Here is a 13,974-nt window from a genome sequence, read left to right on the forward strand (position 1 = left end):
TCTGAAGTGTCAAGGTATAAGGATTTCTTTTTGTTAAAACTTTCACTGTATTTTCTATAGCTATGAATCAATATCTGTTTTTTAGTAGAGAGAAGAGTGAGGCTGAGGCTTAACATAGACCATTTGAAACTAGACCTGGGAGAAGGAATGTGGTGTTGTATTGTTCATTTCTTCAAATGCAAAACTTCTATAATGTCCTTCCATGCTGCTTAGTTGAGCTGTTAAAGTACCAAGAATTTAAGCTTTCTTCACTGCTGAAGGAACTGTTGTACAGGTCAATAGCACTGGCTTTACTCTGTTTCCCAATGTTTTGACCCCATTTTTTTCCTTTTTTCTTCACATTTTGTTGTTAGTGATACCATGCTAACTAATTAGTAATAATAGTTGACATGCCTGAGGGATGGGATGCCATCCAGAGAGCCCTGGACAAGCACGAGAAGCGGGCCCACATGAACCTCATGAGGTTCAACAAGGCCAAGTGCAAGGTCCTGCACCTGGGTCGGGGCAACCCCTGGTATCAGTACAGGCCAGGGGATGAAGGGATTGAGAGAAGCCCTGCAGAGAAGGACTTGGGGGTACTGGTGGATGAAACACTGGACGTGAGCTGGCAATCTGCACTCACAGCCCAGAAGGCCAACCATATCCTGGGCTGCATCAAAAGAAGCGTGGCCAGCAGGTCGAGGGAGGTGGTTCTGCCCCTCTACTCTGCTCTGGTGAGACCCCACCTGGAGTACTGCGTCCAGCTCTGGAGCCCTCAGCACAAGAAGGACATGGAGCTGTTGGAGCAGGTCCAGAGGAGGGCCACAAAAATGATCAGAGGGATGGAACACCTCTCCTATGAGGACAGGCTGAGAGAGTTGGGGTTGTTCAGCCTGGAGAAGAGAAGGCTGCAGGGAGACCTTATTGCGGCCTTTCAATACTTAAAGAGGGCTTATAAGAAAGATGGGGACAGACTTTTTAGCAGGGCCTGTAGCAATAGGACAAGGGGTAATGGTTTTAAACCAAAAGAAGGCAGATTTAGGCTAGATATAAGGACGAAATTTTCTACGATGAGGGTGGTGAAACGTGGGAACAGGTTGCCCAGAGAGGTGGCAGATGCTCCATCCCTGGAAGCATTCAAAGTCAGGCTGGAGGGGCTCTGAGCAACCTGATCTAGTTGAAGATGTCCCTGCTCATTGCAGGGGGGTTGGACTAGATGACCTTTAAAGGTCCCTTCCAACCCAAACTATTTTATGATTCTGTGATTCTAATTATTCTGTTACTACAGACTGTCTCCCAAGCTGGACATCTTGGTATGCTCTCTCACCTAATTTTGGTATCTTTTTTGCCTTTGTGCATTTCCAAATTCTGCCATGTAGCTACTTGTACAACACCCAGAATGCAGAGAAAGGGCTGGCGCTTTCTATCTCTGATGTTTTAGAGAGCCCAATCTGATCTATAGCAAATTGCTATTCTTTCTAGTGTCTAGCAAATATTGATGTTTAATTTCGCATCTGACACACCCAGTCATTTTAAATTACAATTACTGCCTCTTGGGTTTCTCCTGCCTACTCAAAGTTTACTCTTTCTAATTATTTTTCCCCATATATGTTAGCTTTCACATGAGTCTTGCTGTTTGTGTCCAATCTGCCTGTCTCTTGTTCCCAGTATAAGTCGCCTTCAAGCTTTGTTAATGTGCTATTAATGATTCTGTCATGAAATATCAAATAATACTTAATCTAATACACTCCTTGCAGCATTCCACTGGCTACTTCTGCATAGCTGATATATTACTGTTTGTATTAAGACTAAATGTTTAGTTTTAAATCTGCATGAGCACATCTATCAAACAGAGAGATTAATTTTGAAGTAAGGCTTTATGAGAGCATTGAAGTCCCAATATACTGCACCTACTGTATTCCCATACCACTTATTCTGCAGTACTGTCATAAACGCAGGCAAGTCTTTCTGAAAATATTTTTATTTTTATATGTATCTAAAAACATATGGGGGTTTTTTGTTTTGGTTTTGTTTTGGTTTTTTTTTAAAGACTATGGTCCTTATTTCTCAGGGGCCACCATTCTCAAGGATGAAGTCTGCTTCACTTAGAGCTTGAGTGCTTGACCTATAGGAGGGTGAAACACAGATGTGTCAGACAGGCTTGTCCTGGAACCTGAGGCTGGGCCAGCCCCTGTTGTGGTTTACAGTCTGACTTAAGCCTTTGCTGTCTGCGCAGAGGTGGTGAGGTGGTATTAGTTATGTTTTTTGTCAAAGCCACTGTTATTTCTTGGAATATTCCTACCTCTGTCTTCAGGAACTATGACAATTTTACATCTGTTGGGGGGGGGGGAGTTGTTTGTTACCTGTAAAAATGTCTGGTTTTTTTTTTTAAAAAAAATGTATGCCTTTTTATTTTGAAAGGCTGTGCATAGCAGAGCTGGCATAAGAAGAAAATGTGTGCTTCCCACCTTCCTTATTTTATTACAAAAGCTAGACGCATAAATAAAACACTAGTTGGAAGATGAGCCTAGCTGAAGGGATGTGGTTCCTGAGATTAGCTCGGTTCTGCTAGGTGGTTTAATTTTGTTTGTAGATTTGAGTGGCACATAGTGGTTAATATATTTTTTAAAAAAAATGTAATTTTTAAAAGCTCTAGGCTATTAGATACACTGAAGTTATTAAGTATTTTAGGTTGCTCCTTATAGTATTTTTCATGCATTACACAGTGCACTACTCTAATTCTCCAAAAACTGCTGTAAGTGCAGGCATGAATGCCTTTTCATTTGTGCATCCTTCGGTTTTTAGGCAAGCTAGCTTGGGACTTGCTGACTTGTTTGTGGATTGCTGCTGGTATATTTATAGTGTAGGTCAGCAGCCACAATATTAATTTTCAACTGAAACAGAATCCACTTCAGTAAATAAATTGCAGAACCATGAAACTGTGGCACAAATGTAAATTTGGTGTTCTAGTTCCTAGGAAAATATTGAAATGTAAGTGCATGCTGCTGAATGCTTAACAGCTCATGTGGTATAAGAGCTATTGTATGTTGCAGTCTGGTTTAATTATGCTATTTTTTTCCTTCCTTGCTGGAGCAGCTTACCTGAGGGGCATATAAACCAAAAGTCTTTTTCCAAGACAGTAAAACAGTGATAAATTGTGGGGAACCTGAAGGGTACATAATTTTTTGTCACCCCCTTTGGCATAATGGTGGCCTGTTTAAAACTAAGTGCAATTTTAGTGTTTTATAAAATGGAGATCTCTCCTTTCTGTTTGCCTTCTTTTGAGATAACTATGAGGATTATAGTTAACTAATCTTAAGGGTATATCAATCATAACTGTGCCTGTATGTGTTTCTGACTAGAAATATTCCTTGGCAACAACTGTTGAATTAAGCTGCAGGCATAAGTTTGCTCTTTAAAAGAGTACTGCTGCTGTAAAATTGGAGTTTTACTATTCGTGTATGAGACTTTACAGCTCATTCTACTACAGCCTGGGAAACTTTTCCCATGGTTTTGGAAAAAGCAGTAACTGCCTTAATTTCGTAGGGAAGGAAAAAGTCTGATGTTTCCTTTTGCAGTCCTTCATCACGGAGAAGCTTTGTAGCTTTCTTGGAGTATTTTGCCTTCAACAGCTTTATCTTGCATAATTGACAGGATGCTTGCTAATAAACACAAAACATACTGATAATTTATTTCTTACAAGAAAGGTGCCTACAGAGGTTTTGGATCAGTTGTGTATCGGTGTGGATGTGTTTTCATATATTTACTTTGGCATTATTTAAAAACTGGTTGGATGGAGATTGGATAGCTCAAAGCCAGAGATGGTGGATCCTGACTGCAGAATAAAGCAAGCTTTTGAAATGCAGGAGTATTGCAGTTGAATGCGTGTGCTGTGGTAGGGTAGGACTGGTTGCAAGACTGGCTTTAGGCACTTGATTACATTCCAGTTAATCTTGTGACTGTGATATATTGGCTGTGGCCAGGGTGAAGAGAGTAAAATACGCTAAATAAATAAACTAACCTTTTCAATGGGCATTTCCTGCAAAAGCTGTTGAAGTCAGGATGGGACAGTCTGTGATATTGTGAAAGAGGAGTAGGGGCTAAGATAGCTAATGCCTGGCAAAGAGGAAAGACTTTGCTTTTACCGCCTCGCTCATCGTGTGTCAGCTTCTTCCTGATGAATCTGATGGTGCAGTGGTGGTCGTCTCCAAGAGCAGCTCTCTTCAGAGCTTATCTGTTGGTAGCAGATTTGTGTGACTTTCAGCTTGGTGAGCCAATGTGACCTGTGTGTACCTGGAATGCTTTGATCCCAGTGGTGAATAAATACAACTCTTCACAGGCATGATTTAAAGGATCTATACTAATTATCTAATTGGTCAGTTGGCTGAAATGTGAGGATTCAGGTTAGATTTAATCTAAATAATGTGTATTATTTAGCAAAGGTTTTGGAGCAGCTCATCCTGATTGTCTCGGAATCAATACTTGCGCTGTTCTTGACGATCAATTTTGTCTCTTTATACCTAGGAGAAATGGAAGAAGAGATGGAAAATCCAGAAATGGTTGATTTACCAGAGAAACAGAAGCATCAGCTACGACATCGTGAGTTGTTTCTCTCACGACAGTTGGAATCTCTGCCAGCCACACACATTAGGTAATGACTACTTTCTTCCGGTGCTTTTTATTCAAAACCAAATGGCATTATGAGTATTCAAGTATTCTTCAATGTAACATTAAATTCTGTGTACAACTTCAGTAATACCATCTTGTGAATCACATGAGCATTTAAGATGTTTTTTCATAAAATGTGTTTCTGTTTTTTTAGAGGCAAATGCAGCGTTACTCTGTTAAATGAGACAGAATCCCTTAAATCATATCTGGAACGGGAGGTATGAACCCTTTTGTGAATTGTCAAGCTTGAACAGTTTATTCTGGCACAATTTAGAATTGGTGGCCTTTCACCAAGTTTTCTAAAAAGAAGGTGGTTCTTTCATTTCTACATGTACTGTATGGGCATCGACAGTGGGAAGCTTTAGGCTGCATACGATTTTCATTCTGATATAAAACTTCATGGATCTAGGGGCCAGAGCTGCTGTTTACATCCTTGTGACAGTAAGCTGCCTCTCCTCCCTAAGAGAGCCCTACTTGCTCATCAGCCTGGCAGTCTGAAAATTCAAACCTGGAGGCTCATGCCCCAGACAAGACAGGGTGGGAGATGGAGTGAATGTGAAGAGGGAGCAAGCCAGCAAGCTGTATTTCTATATATTTGCTTTATCCTGGAATCTGACAGATTTATGTTAATATGGTTTAAGCTTGATCTCGCCTTAGATTTCTGAGGAGCTTAGTTCCCTGTTTTTTTGAGTTCACTGTTGTTTACCTGTAGTCTTCATATGCTACCACAGACACTTAGGTCCTTGAAAAACTACTTGTCAGTTAACTTCAGAGTCCTGCAAAAATTTTCACAATCTGGCTATTTAAAGGTACTTCAGATGGAACACATAAAACAGAACTGTGTTGCACTGTTAATCACTATTCAGAATATAAATCTTGGGGTTTACTTTTTCAGGTATTTTGGGATTTTAAAAATTACAATTGTAATTCTTTTAAATATATTTATATACCGTTAATTGTGGCTAGACCTCTGGCTGCCAGCTGGGTTAGACAGTCTTGGAATTTGACAATCTGGGAGCTTTACTTTGGGAGATTAGCAAACAATTTCAGTATATTATTATTTGAATACATCTGCAAGCATTACATTTGCATTTGAAAACATTAAAATGTTATACAAGAGAGGAAATCTTGTAATTAAAACCAGTAGGGTAACGGTCATTACTGGCCTTTAAGAAACAAGGAGAAAACAGGTCATTTTTTGCAAGGAGCATACTGTAGTCTGTCTCATAGTTGGGCTTTCTTTTTAAATGTTTTTTTAGCTTTCTTTAGTATTTATTTAAGCATAAGATTAAAATTAATCTGATACTCTAGTTTAAGAGAATTTTAAACAAGGCACAGGGATTATATAGTCGGGTTTCTCTTTGGAATGTGAAACCAAAAACATGTTGAGTCTGCTCAGGGCTGCCAAATGGCAGCGCATCAAACAAGGGCCATTGTATTCAGAAATGCTTGTTACCAGCTAGCAGCCTAGGATATGCCAATGTGAAAGCAAAAGTTAATCAAAACGGAAATTAATTTAGATTTGCTAGTACCCAACTTTTAAGTAGTAGTCGTTCTCAATTGCTCCCAACACATTTTTATTGTCACTAATGTTACAGGTAGGTACATTGAGACAGAGAAGGCAACTGGCTTTCTCTGATCATGCAACAGCTCAGTTGCAGATATAGGAGTAGAAAGAGATTTCTCTTTTTCATCCTTTTGAACTCTCAAAATGCAAGATGAGTGATGCGGGTTATTTTTAAAACTGAGCAGGCACTTAGAGATTTCACAGAATGAGAGAGTTCCCTGAATGTGTCCTGTCGCTTAGCACGGTGTTTTGCTGTGGTGCAAACTAACTTGGACAGATGGTAAAGAAATTAAAAGCTCAGGAACACAAATGTGCTTGGGTGGAGGGTAAAGAGATTAAGAAAAGGAGGTAGTTGTTGCCTGGTGAATTCATAGTGCTGGATGGTACTGTTTTGAACTGTTTCTTCTTTTTTTCTCCCCTGTTCTTAATCTGTTCTTTGCTTTCAAAATGTTCTGTGTTTTTTTTTAAATGGCTTCTGTCAATAAAGCCTAAGCAGTTCTAGGGAATCTGTCATTTGATTTCTTGTATGTTACGACCACTAAAAGTAGGTTTTCAGCCCAAGGCTGTCTGCCTCGAAAGGAGGTTAAACATGCAGACAGAAATTTTTAGGGAGATGATAAGCATAGCGAAATTACATTTATGTTATCTCTGTTTTCCTCCTTCCACCCCCTCTCTGTCATCTTCCTCAGGAAGATTGCTCTGTTACATTTGGAGAGAGAGCTGAAGGGGGACCAGCAGTGACTTTTTTACTGTGCCTGGCAAAATTGAGTTGTAGCAGGAGTGAGGAATAAGAGGAAAAAGAAAAAAAGCAACTGGAAAACCTAAATTTCCTGTAGATACTGAATTCTTAGGGGATCATGAGAAGGATATAGCCAGTTATGGCAAAAGCATTTCCCTGTTCTGCAGGAAACTAGTTTATATGTACTGTCTATTTTACTGCCCTGCTAGGATATATCCAGAGGCTTATGTGAATTTTGCCTGCTGGGTAAATGTCTGGCATTTTGGTACCTTTTGGTACCCGCCCTAAAAATAAAATGCTATATAGTTAAAAATATATTCCCCCCCTTTTACCCGAACTGACTTCATGAAAGTAAGTTTGCAAGCTGTAATGAACTAACCACTATTTCTGGACTGTACTTTCACTTTTGAGCCTGTTTTCTTTTTCCAGTTCTTCTGCATTTTCTTAGTGGCTTTGGTTCTTGGCTGTACCTACGGGTAGCTTAGGGGCTTGGGTAGGGAAGCTCTGAGCATATGTGTCTGTATAACACTTTGGAGAAGTAGAAAGTCATGGTTTAATTTTAACTCTTGGCAGGTCATTTTAATTTTTCCAAACATGCTGGGTGTTTTCTGAGATCTGAAATTAAAAGAGAAAACCCTTCTTTTTCTTCACTGCTGCAAACTCGGCATACCCAGTTTTGACAGCTAAAAGAAGCATGGAGGATTTTGAAGAGCCATGTTATTTTGTTGTGAACATCACTCTTCTTGTGAAACCCTTCTGCAAAATTGTTCTTATCATGTAGTGGTGATCAAGGGTTCACACACGCTTTAGAGTATACAAGGATCTGCTTTGTTCCTTAGACTGTAGTTTGCATTGGCACTAAACTGACATTTATTAATGTTTTCAGAAATCCCACTCAGTTTCCGTGACCTGAATTTCATGCTTCTATGGGGGAAGATGGTAGTGGTATTGCATTACCTCTGGGGATTACCGTCTGTCTTGTATTTGCACTTGAGCCCCTAAACTTTCATGTTTTTTCTGTTGAGGAGGCTCTGGTAGGGTAGAAGAGCACAGAGGCTTTTAATTCTTTTGCTGAACCTGCTTGATTTGAGACAAATCTGGACAAGATACAAAAAGATGACCTGAGACTGGTACAGAAGGATGGGGTTTATTTTGTAGTGAAAATTCATAGTGATAATCAATGAAAGAGAAGCAGTAGGGCATATAACAGTCAAATACCATGGGAGAAAACCCCTCCATGATGAATGACTTTCCCTGGCCAAGAAAGACTGTATTAAAAAATCACCTGTAGAATTGGCCTTCCTTGGGACCCACTGTGTTGTTATACTACAGTGTTTGGTTTGCGTATTTGCTGGGCAACGTGCCTGAAAAGCATTAATGTTGCACTGTATATACTTTGTCCTACAGTTAGATATTTTGGAGCTGTAACAAATAAAACACTATATTTATAACATGGAAGCTTGCAAGACAAAAGCTTTTCCTACATTTTATTTATGCAACAATACATTATCAGAATATTGTAATACCTTGAACTTTGTGTATGTCTGGGAGGAAGACACCCCAATTTCTTTACACAGCTATAATATAAATGAGTTTTCATGTACTCTGAAGCTCCCTTCTGTTGGTAGGTTGATGTAATTTGACCCTGGTGTGCCTGTGGGAGTAGGAATCAATTCTGTCAAAAATGTCATTCATTTAGGAAGCAACCGAATCTCTCCCACCCCAAACCTAACCACAGACAACCCTTCCAGTTGACTTGGCTGGGTGTTGGAACAGCATTTTGCCAAGTGTTAGCTATGACTTTTATCCTGTTATCGTGACATAACATGAGATTGTTCTTGCCCTTGGAGTTCATTCTTTCACAGTGGGGAAATGGCATGTTTTCTGCTGGAGGAGATTGGTGTGAATTCCTGTCTTGCCTCTTGTGCTGTATAGGTGATACCTTTTTGTGCAGTAGCTTTCTCAGATAGCAATGCAGTTTTGGCTGGCTTGCTTGGCTCTTTTCTGGCTTTTTTCCTCCCTTCCGTAGATGTTGATCTCTTCCCAGAAAAATGCTGATTTTTATTAAAATTGGAGCAGCAAGTACAGAGTTACCATGTTTAACACTCTTAAATTCTGTAATTGGATGCTGGATGCATTATACATGTAAAGAAAACACGGGAGACCTTACCTCTATGGCATCAGTCTTAGATTAATATGTGTAATGTGCAGGGCTGGGGAACAGAACTAGTATGTACCTTTGAAGCCCTAACCCACAGAATTTTTGCCATGTTACTGGGGAAACTCACAGCGATTATTCCTTTTTTGGGCTTTGTATGACAGATTGGGAGACTCTCTTTTCCCTTGCCACCTCTTCATGAAGATGATCAGGGCTAGAAACTGATGCTGGTTTTGTCCTAATTTTTGTTGCGTGCTGTTGACACATATAAATATAGGGAAAGGGAAAATGAGGTGAGCATGAAATGAGATGTATTTAAACAGGGTGCCTGCTATTGACACAGAAATATGGGGAAAGAGAAAATGAGCCAGAAACCTGTGAAAAACGGCGCATCGCACATCCTGTGTTTCTGTTCAGAAACACTTCACTTTCCTGGTGACGGTGTTGCTGTGGATGGAGGTTGCGAAAGGTCTGTTATTTCATGTCCTACCAGAGCTCTCTTCCTGCCCCATATCCCACATTATACTTTGATGAAGCATACCTGGTCTCCGATGTGTCACTCAATAGCTATAGCTAAGTACTTATCCATACACAAAAGTTTAATTACTTATACTGTGCGGTTTTAAGTAGTTAAAATTTTGGCTGTTTTCTTTCTCCACCCTGGCAGGACATTCTCATTCTGGTATGACTCCTTGCTTTAATTTTACACACCCAGGTAACAGAAGCCAAGCAGCTTTTTTTAGCCTTTTTCTCATCTACTTGAACAAAAGCAACAAATGAATATATTCCTACCTGCAGCTAATTACTGCTGCTGCCAAATCTGCTACCCCTCTCCCAATAACAAGCAGAAGGCAACATGGTGATTTAAGCTTAGATGGTGGTCGACAAGAAGTTGGTCAGCAGTGCATCCCTGTGACAAGGAAAGCCAAGCATATCCTGGTCTATATTAGCAGGAGTGTAGCGAGCAGATGGAGGGAAGGGATTCATCCCCTCAGTTCATCACTTCTGAGACCACTTCTGGAATGCTGTGTCCAGCTTTGGGCCTCCCAGCATGAGAGAGACATTGACATACTGGAGCAAATCCAGCAGAGGCCACAGATGTTGTCTGGGGCTTCATGTCTCTATGGAGTGTTTTGTTGGTATGGCTATAACACTCTGAAGTTACGCTTTAGTTTGTACCAATATTTCTGTGTGGATAAGTCACTAGCATCTAGTACTGCTATTTTGGTGTATGGGAAAGTGCAGTTTTGTGTTCTGAAACAGCTGATATTACTAAAAATTATCTCCCGGCCCTTCTGAGCCTTGTTTGTGCAAGAGGAGCTTTGTTTGCTTCAACTTCAAAGACTGTATATTAAGGGAACGGCTGCTTTTTACGAGAGCTGTTACGCTTATAATATAGAAGAAAGTGGCAGTGTTTAACATAGGGTTTTAGAACTGGTGGTTCATTTATTGTTTGTTCACCCAATTTTAAAATCTATATATAGGTAATAAAACCAAACTTAAAATGTAAAAGCTTGCTAGTTTGTACACAAAGCTGAAAGTAAAAGCTAATAATACTGTTTACTTTTTTGCTCTTATTTTTAGGATTTCTTCTTTTATTCATTAGTATACGATCCTCAACAAAAGACCCTACTCGCTGATAAAGGGGAGATTCGAGTCGGAAACAGATACCAGGCAGATATAACAGACTTACTAAAAGAGGGTAATTTCCATAATTTATTTAAATTGTCAAGAGGCCATGTCAAATGTGGCCACTTTTATGTGTGCGGCCTGCATAGGTGTGGAAGGTGGAGGTTTCCACTGCCCGGTCATGCATACAATGATGGCCTAGTTTGTTGGTGACTGAAGCTGTTGCCTGCTGAATGCAATTACTTATATCTCAAACCAGTCTTCAAGTGGGCGTTTGTCCAAATCATAAAAGTTGCTGAAACAAATTGAATTAATTGGCTCTCTCAGAGCTTGCACTCTTTTTATTAAGAGATTTCAGAATTTCCATGGGAAACACAAATTTCCATCGCATCTGTAAAGCCTTTTGTGTTTTTAATCAAGCCTCACTTCCCTAGAAGAACCCCTCCCAAATTACTGCCAATTAAATGCTGTCTCCCCTCATCAATTTGCCCATTATTACTGGGTGCCCTTTCCTCGGAGACCTCTCCCCATCCCACGTGTTGGCTGCCAGCCTAGACTTCTCACCTGCAGAACAGGCAGGAGGAAGAATTTGCTGGCCTGAATGTGTTGTGAGACCTCAGCCTGCCCCTACTGTGTCATGGAGCGGTAGGACCACGAGGACCCTGGCCCAAGGAAAAGGGAGTAATAGCAGTAACCGGTACTGGTTACCAAATAGTAACTAACTGTAGACTTGCCTTTGGGCTACCCTGCAGATCCAAAAGTGGGTGGAAAAACTGAGAGGGATGGGGAATATTGGCATCAAATTGCTCCTTTCTGAGACCCATGTAATGCATGGGGAAAGGTCTGTCAGTATGCTTCTAAGAGAGTGGGGGTTGTGACCCATGTTGGAAGGACCTTCTCCAGACTGTATGGGCAGACATGGTGAAAGCAATGAGATGCTTCTGTCTTTGCTTAGGAGCTTTGCTGATACTGTTAGCCTCATGTTAGAACAGGCAAACAAATTGGTCAGGAGTCTTGTTTAATTTGTCTATGAAACTGGTATTTATTCAGCAGCTGGGCAAGCCTCCTAAGTGAGGATGAACTAATTTGAAAGGCATTCTCTTCCCTCAGCAGGCCAACATGGGGCTTCAGAGAAGGATAATCTCTAGATGTTTTAAAGGGAGCAGAAAAAAGAAAAAAAAAGTCTCCGTAGCTCCTGTATTTTTCCAGGATATTTTGGTTGGTGTAGTCAGGAAAATAAAAGCAAGAGAGTCTGATGCCATGATTTCCCCCTTAGAAAGCAGCTGATGCAAGTTGAACCAGCTATTCTTTGCCTGCTCAGAGCAGCTGGGATTGTGTCTTTTTTCCTGGAACTGCAGCAAGATAAAGGAGAAAAAGAGAGGAGCTGGGGACAGGGGCTGAGGAGAGACTGGCTAGTTGGGAGAAGGATGTACTCTGTTTCCCATGACATGTGTCCTTTGAAACCAGTTCTTGAAAATCTCATTGCCCGATTCAGATGAGCTGTGTTGCTGTGTCTGTCAAGCTGAAATTGTCACACACAAATAGGTGAATGAGATTTTCACAGTGGCCTGTTAGGCAGAGTAACTGAAATGGGTTAGCAGTTCAATTATTGTGAGATAAAAAAATCTAGAAAGTACTTTTATTTTAAAACAGCCATACCAAGCATTTTTAATTTGTTTTTCAATCAGGTGAGGATGATGGAAGAGATCAGTCAAAACTTGAAACAAAAGTTTGGGAAGCCTTTAACCCGCTAGTAGACAAGCAGATAGACCAGTTCCTGGTGGTAGCACGGTAAGAGCATTTTACCTCTCCTTTCAATAAGTAAATGTTAATACCTCTTCCAAGCACTTTTGATACTCTTTTTGCTTTATTAGTGTGAATGCTGGTTTTGATTGCTTGATTCACTTGCTCCATTTTGAAATGATGGGGCATTTTACGTGCCTTCCTGGGAATTGCATGACTTTAGGAACAGCTAGTGAGATTTACAACTTAATCACTTTCATAAAAGAAAAGCAAATGGCATGTAAAAACTATCCTGTAATTGTTGAGGTTTTTCAAATACTTTGGCCAGCATGCAGAAGGATTAGTGAACTAAATTCTTGACAGTTCATTACTCTGTCCATTTTCTCCCTTTTTCAAATCCAGTGACATTTTAACATCCGTTAATAGTTTGCTAGGAAGTCTGGTAAAGTGTTTTTGATGGAGCATGGATGCTTTCTAATGCCTAGATTCCAACAGGTAGGCACAATAAAGTAAAACCCTGCAAGTCTGTACAGATGGTGAAATGTGTGTTTTTATTTCAGCCCAAAAATTTGTTGATCAACTTCTCCTTTTTAAAATGTTCTTGAACTTTCTCATTGGTATGCATTTATATGAACAGAAGCCTATACTAAATTTTAGGCTTTCATAGCAACTGGTGACTGAATAATTTGAAAAAAAGAAAAAAGGTAACACTCTCCAAATTCTGTGTCCTTTAGGTAAGTTTGTAGGACTGTGTGGGAGGAAAGTGGCACGAGTAGGTGGATAGTTGGACCTTTTGATGTTTTTAGTCAGTGGTAAAAGTTATCATTGGATATGGTTAGGAAAGGGGTGTGTAAAGTTACAAGCTGCTAGTAGTATCTGGTTTGCTAGTCTTGAAGTTCTGCTCATTGGCCGTTGTATCTGATAGATGTGGACCCTGACTTGCAGGGCTGCCTCCTTCAGCCAAGGGGTTTAGCCCTGGAAAAAAGAGTTAAACCTGTATTTCAGATACTCTGTTAAATTGGGCCCTGGTTCTGTCAGCCTTTTTGTTCTTGTTTTTACCCCTCTTGAGTGATCATGCTTTGAATTTCCTCCTGAACTTTCCTGAGCATGGCATTGCTGTGCCCATTGTGGGGTACGTTCATGGGATGCTCGCCAGAGAGGCAATGCTAGAGCTTGTGTGTAAGAATCTGCCTGGACAGGGCCCTCCAGTTCTGACTGAAGCTGCCCGATGATGCAATGAGGGTGTGTTTATCAAATAGCAGTAAATGTATTCAACGTGCTGAATGATACAAGCTCAGGGAAATACTAGGGGAAAAAAAAAGAACTGAGATAAATGAAGGAGATTGTGAAATGCAATGTTTTAAGTACTCAAGATGAGAAATGTGTATACTCAGAAATACACACCCAAATTGATTTTTCTATGTACTTTGAAGATTAAATTTGCCATTATTATGAACTTTGGCCAAAATTTTAAAAAATGGCTAATCTGAA

The 13,974-nt window shown here is 40.2% G+C and overlaps 1 protein-coding gene across 3 annotated transcripts in view; it reads left to right on the top strand.

The window, feature by feature from the left end:
- The window catches only part of MTA1 (metastasis associated 1), an 88,177-nt gene that overhangs the window by 26,723 nt on the left and 47,480 nt on the right, over positions 1–13,974 (top strand). For all 3 annotated transcript variants that reach the window (XM_075508100.1, XM_075508101.1, XM_075508102.1), the window contains exons 5-8: positions 4,504–4,630; positions 4,802–4,865; positions 10,696–10,813; positions 12,429–12,531. In XM_075508100.1, coding sequence (XP_075364215.1) covers positions 4,504–4,630; positions 4,802–4,865; positions 10,696–10,813; positions 12,429–12,531 — 412 coding nt within the window. The remainder of the gene's footprint in view (positions 1–4,503; positions 4,631–4,801; positions 4,866–10,695; positions 10,814–12,428; positions 12,532–13,974) is intronic.

Source organism: Mycteria americana, chromosome 7 (assembly GCF_035582795.1).
Source record: "Mycteria americana isolate JAX WOST 10 ecotype Jacksonville Zoo and Gardens chromosome 7, USCA_MyAme_1.0, whole genome shotgun sequence".
Lineage (NCBI taxonomy): Eukaryota > Metazoa > Chordata > Aves > Ciconiiformes > Ciconiidae > Mycteria > Mycteria americana.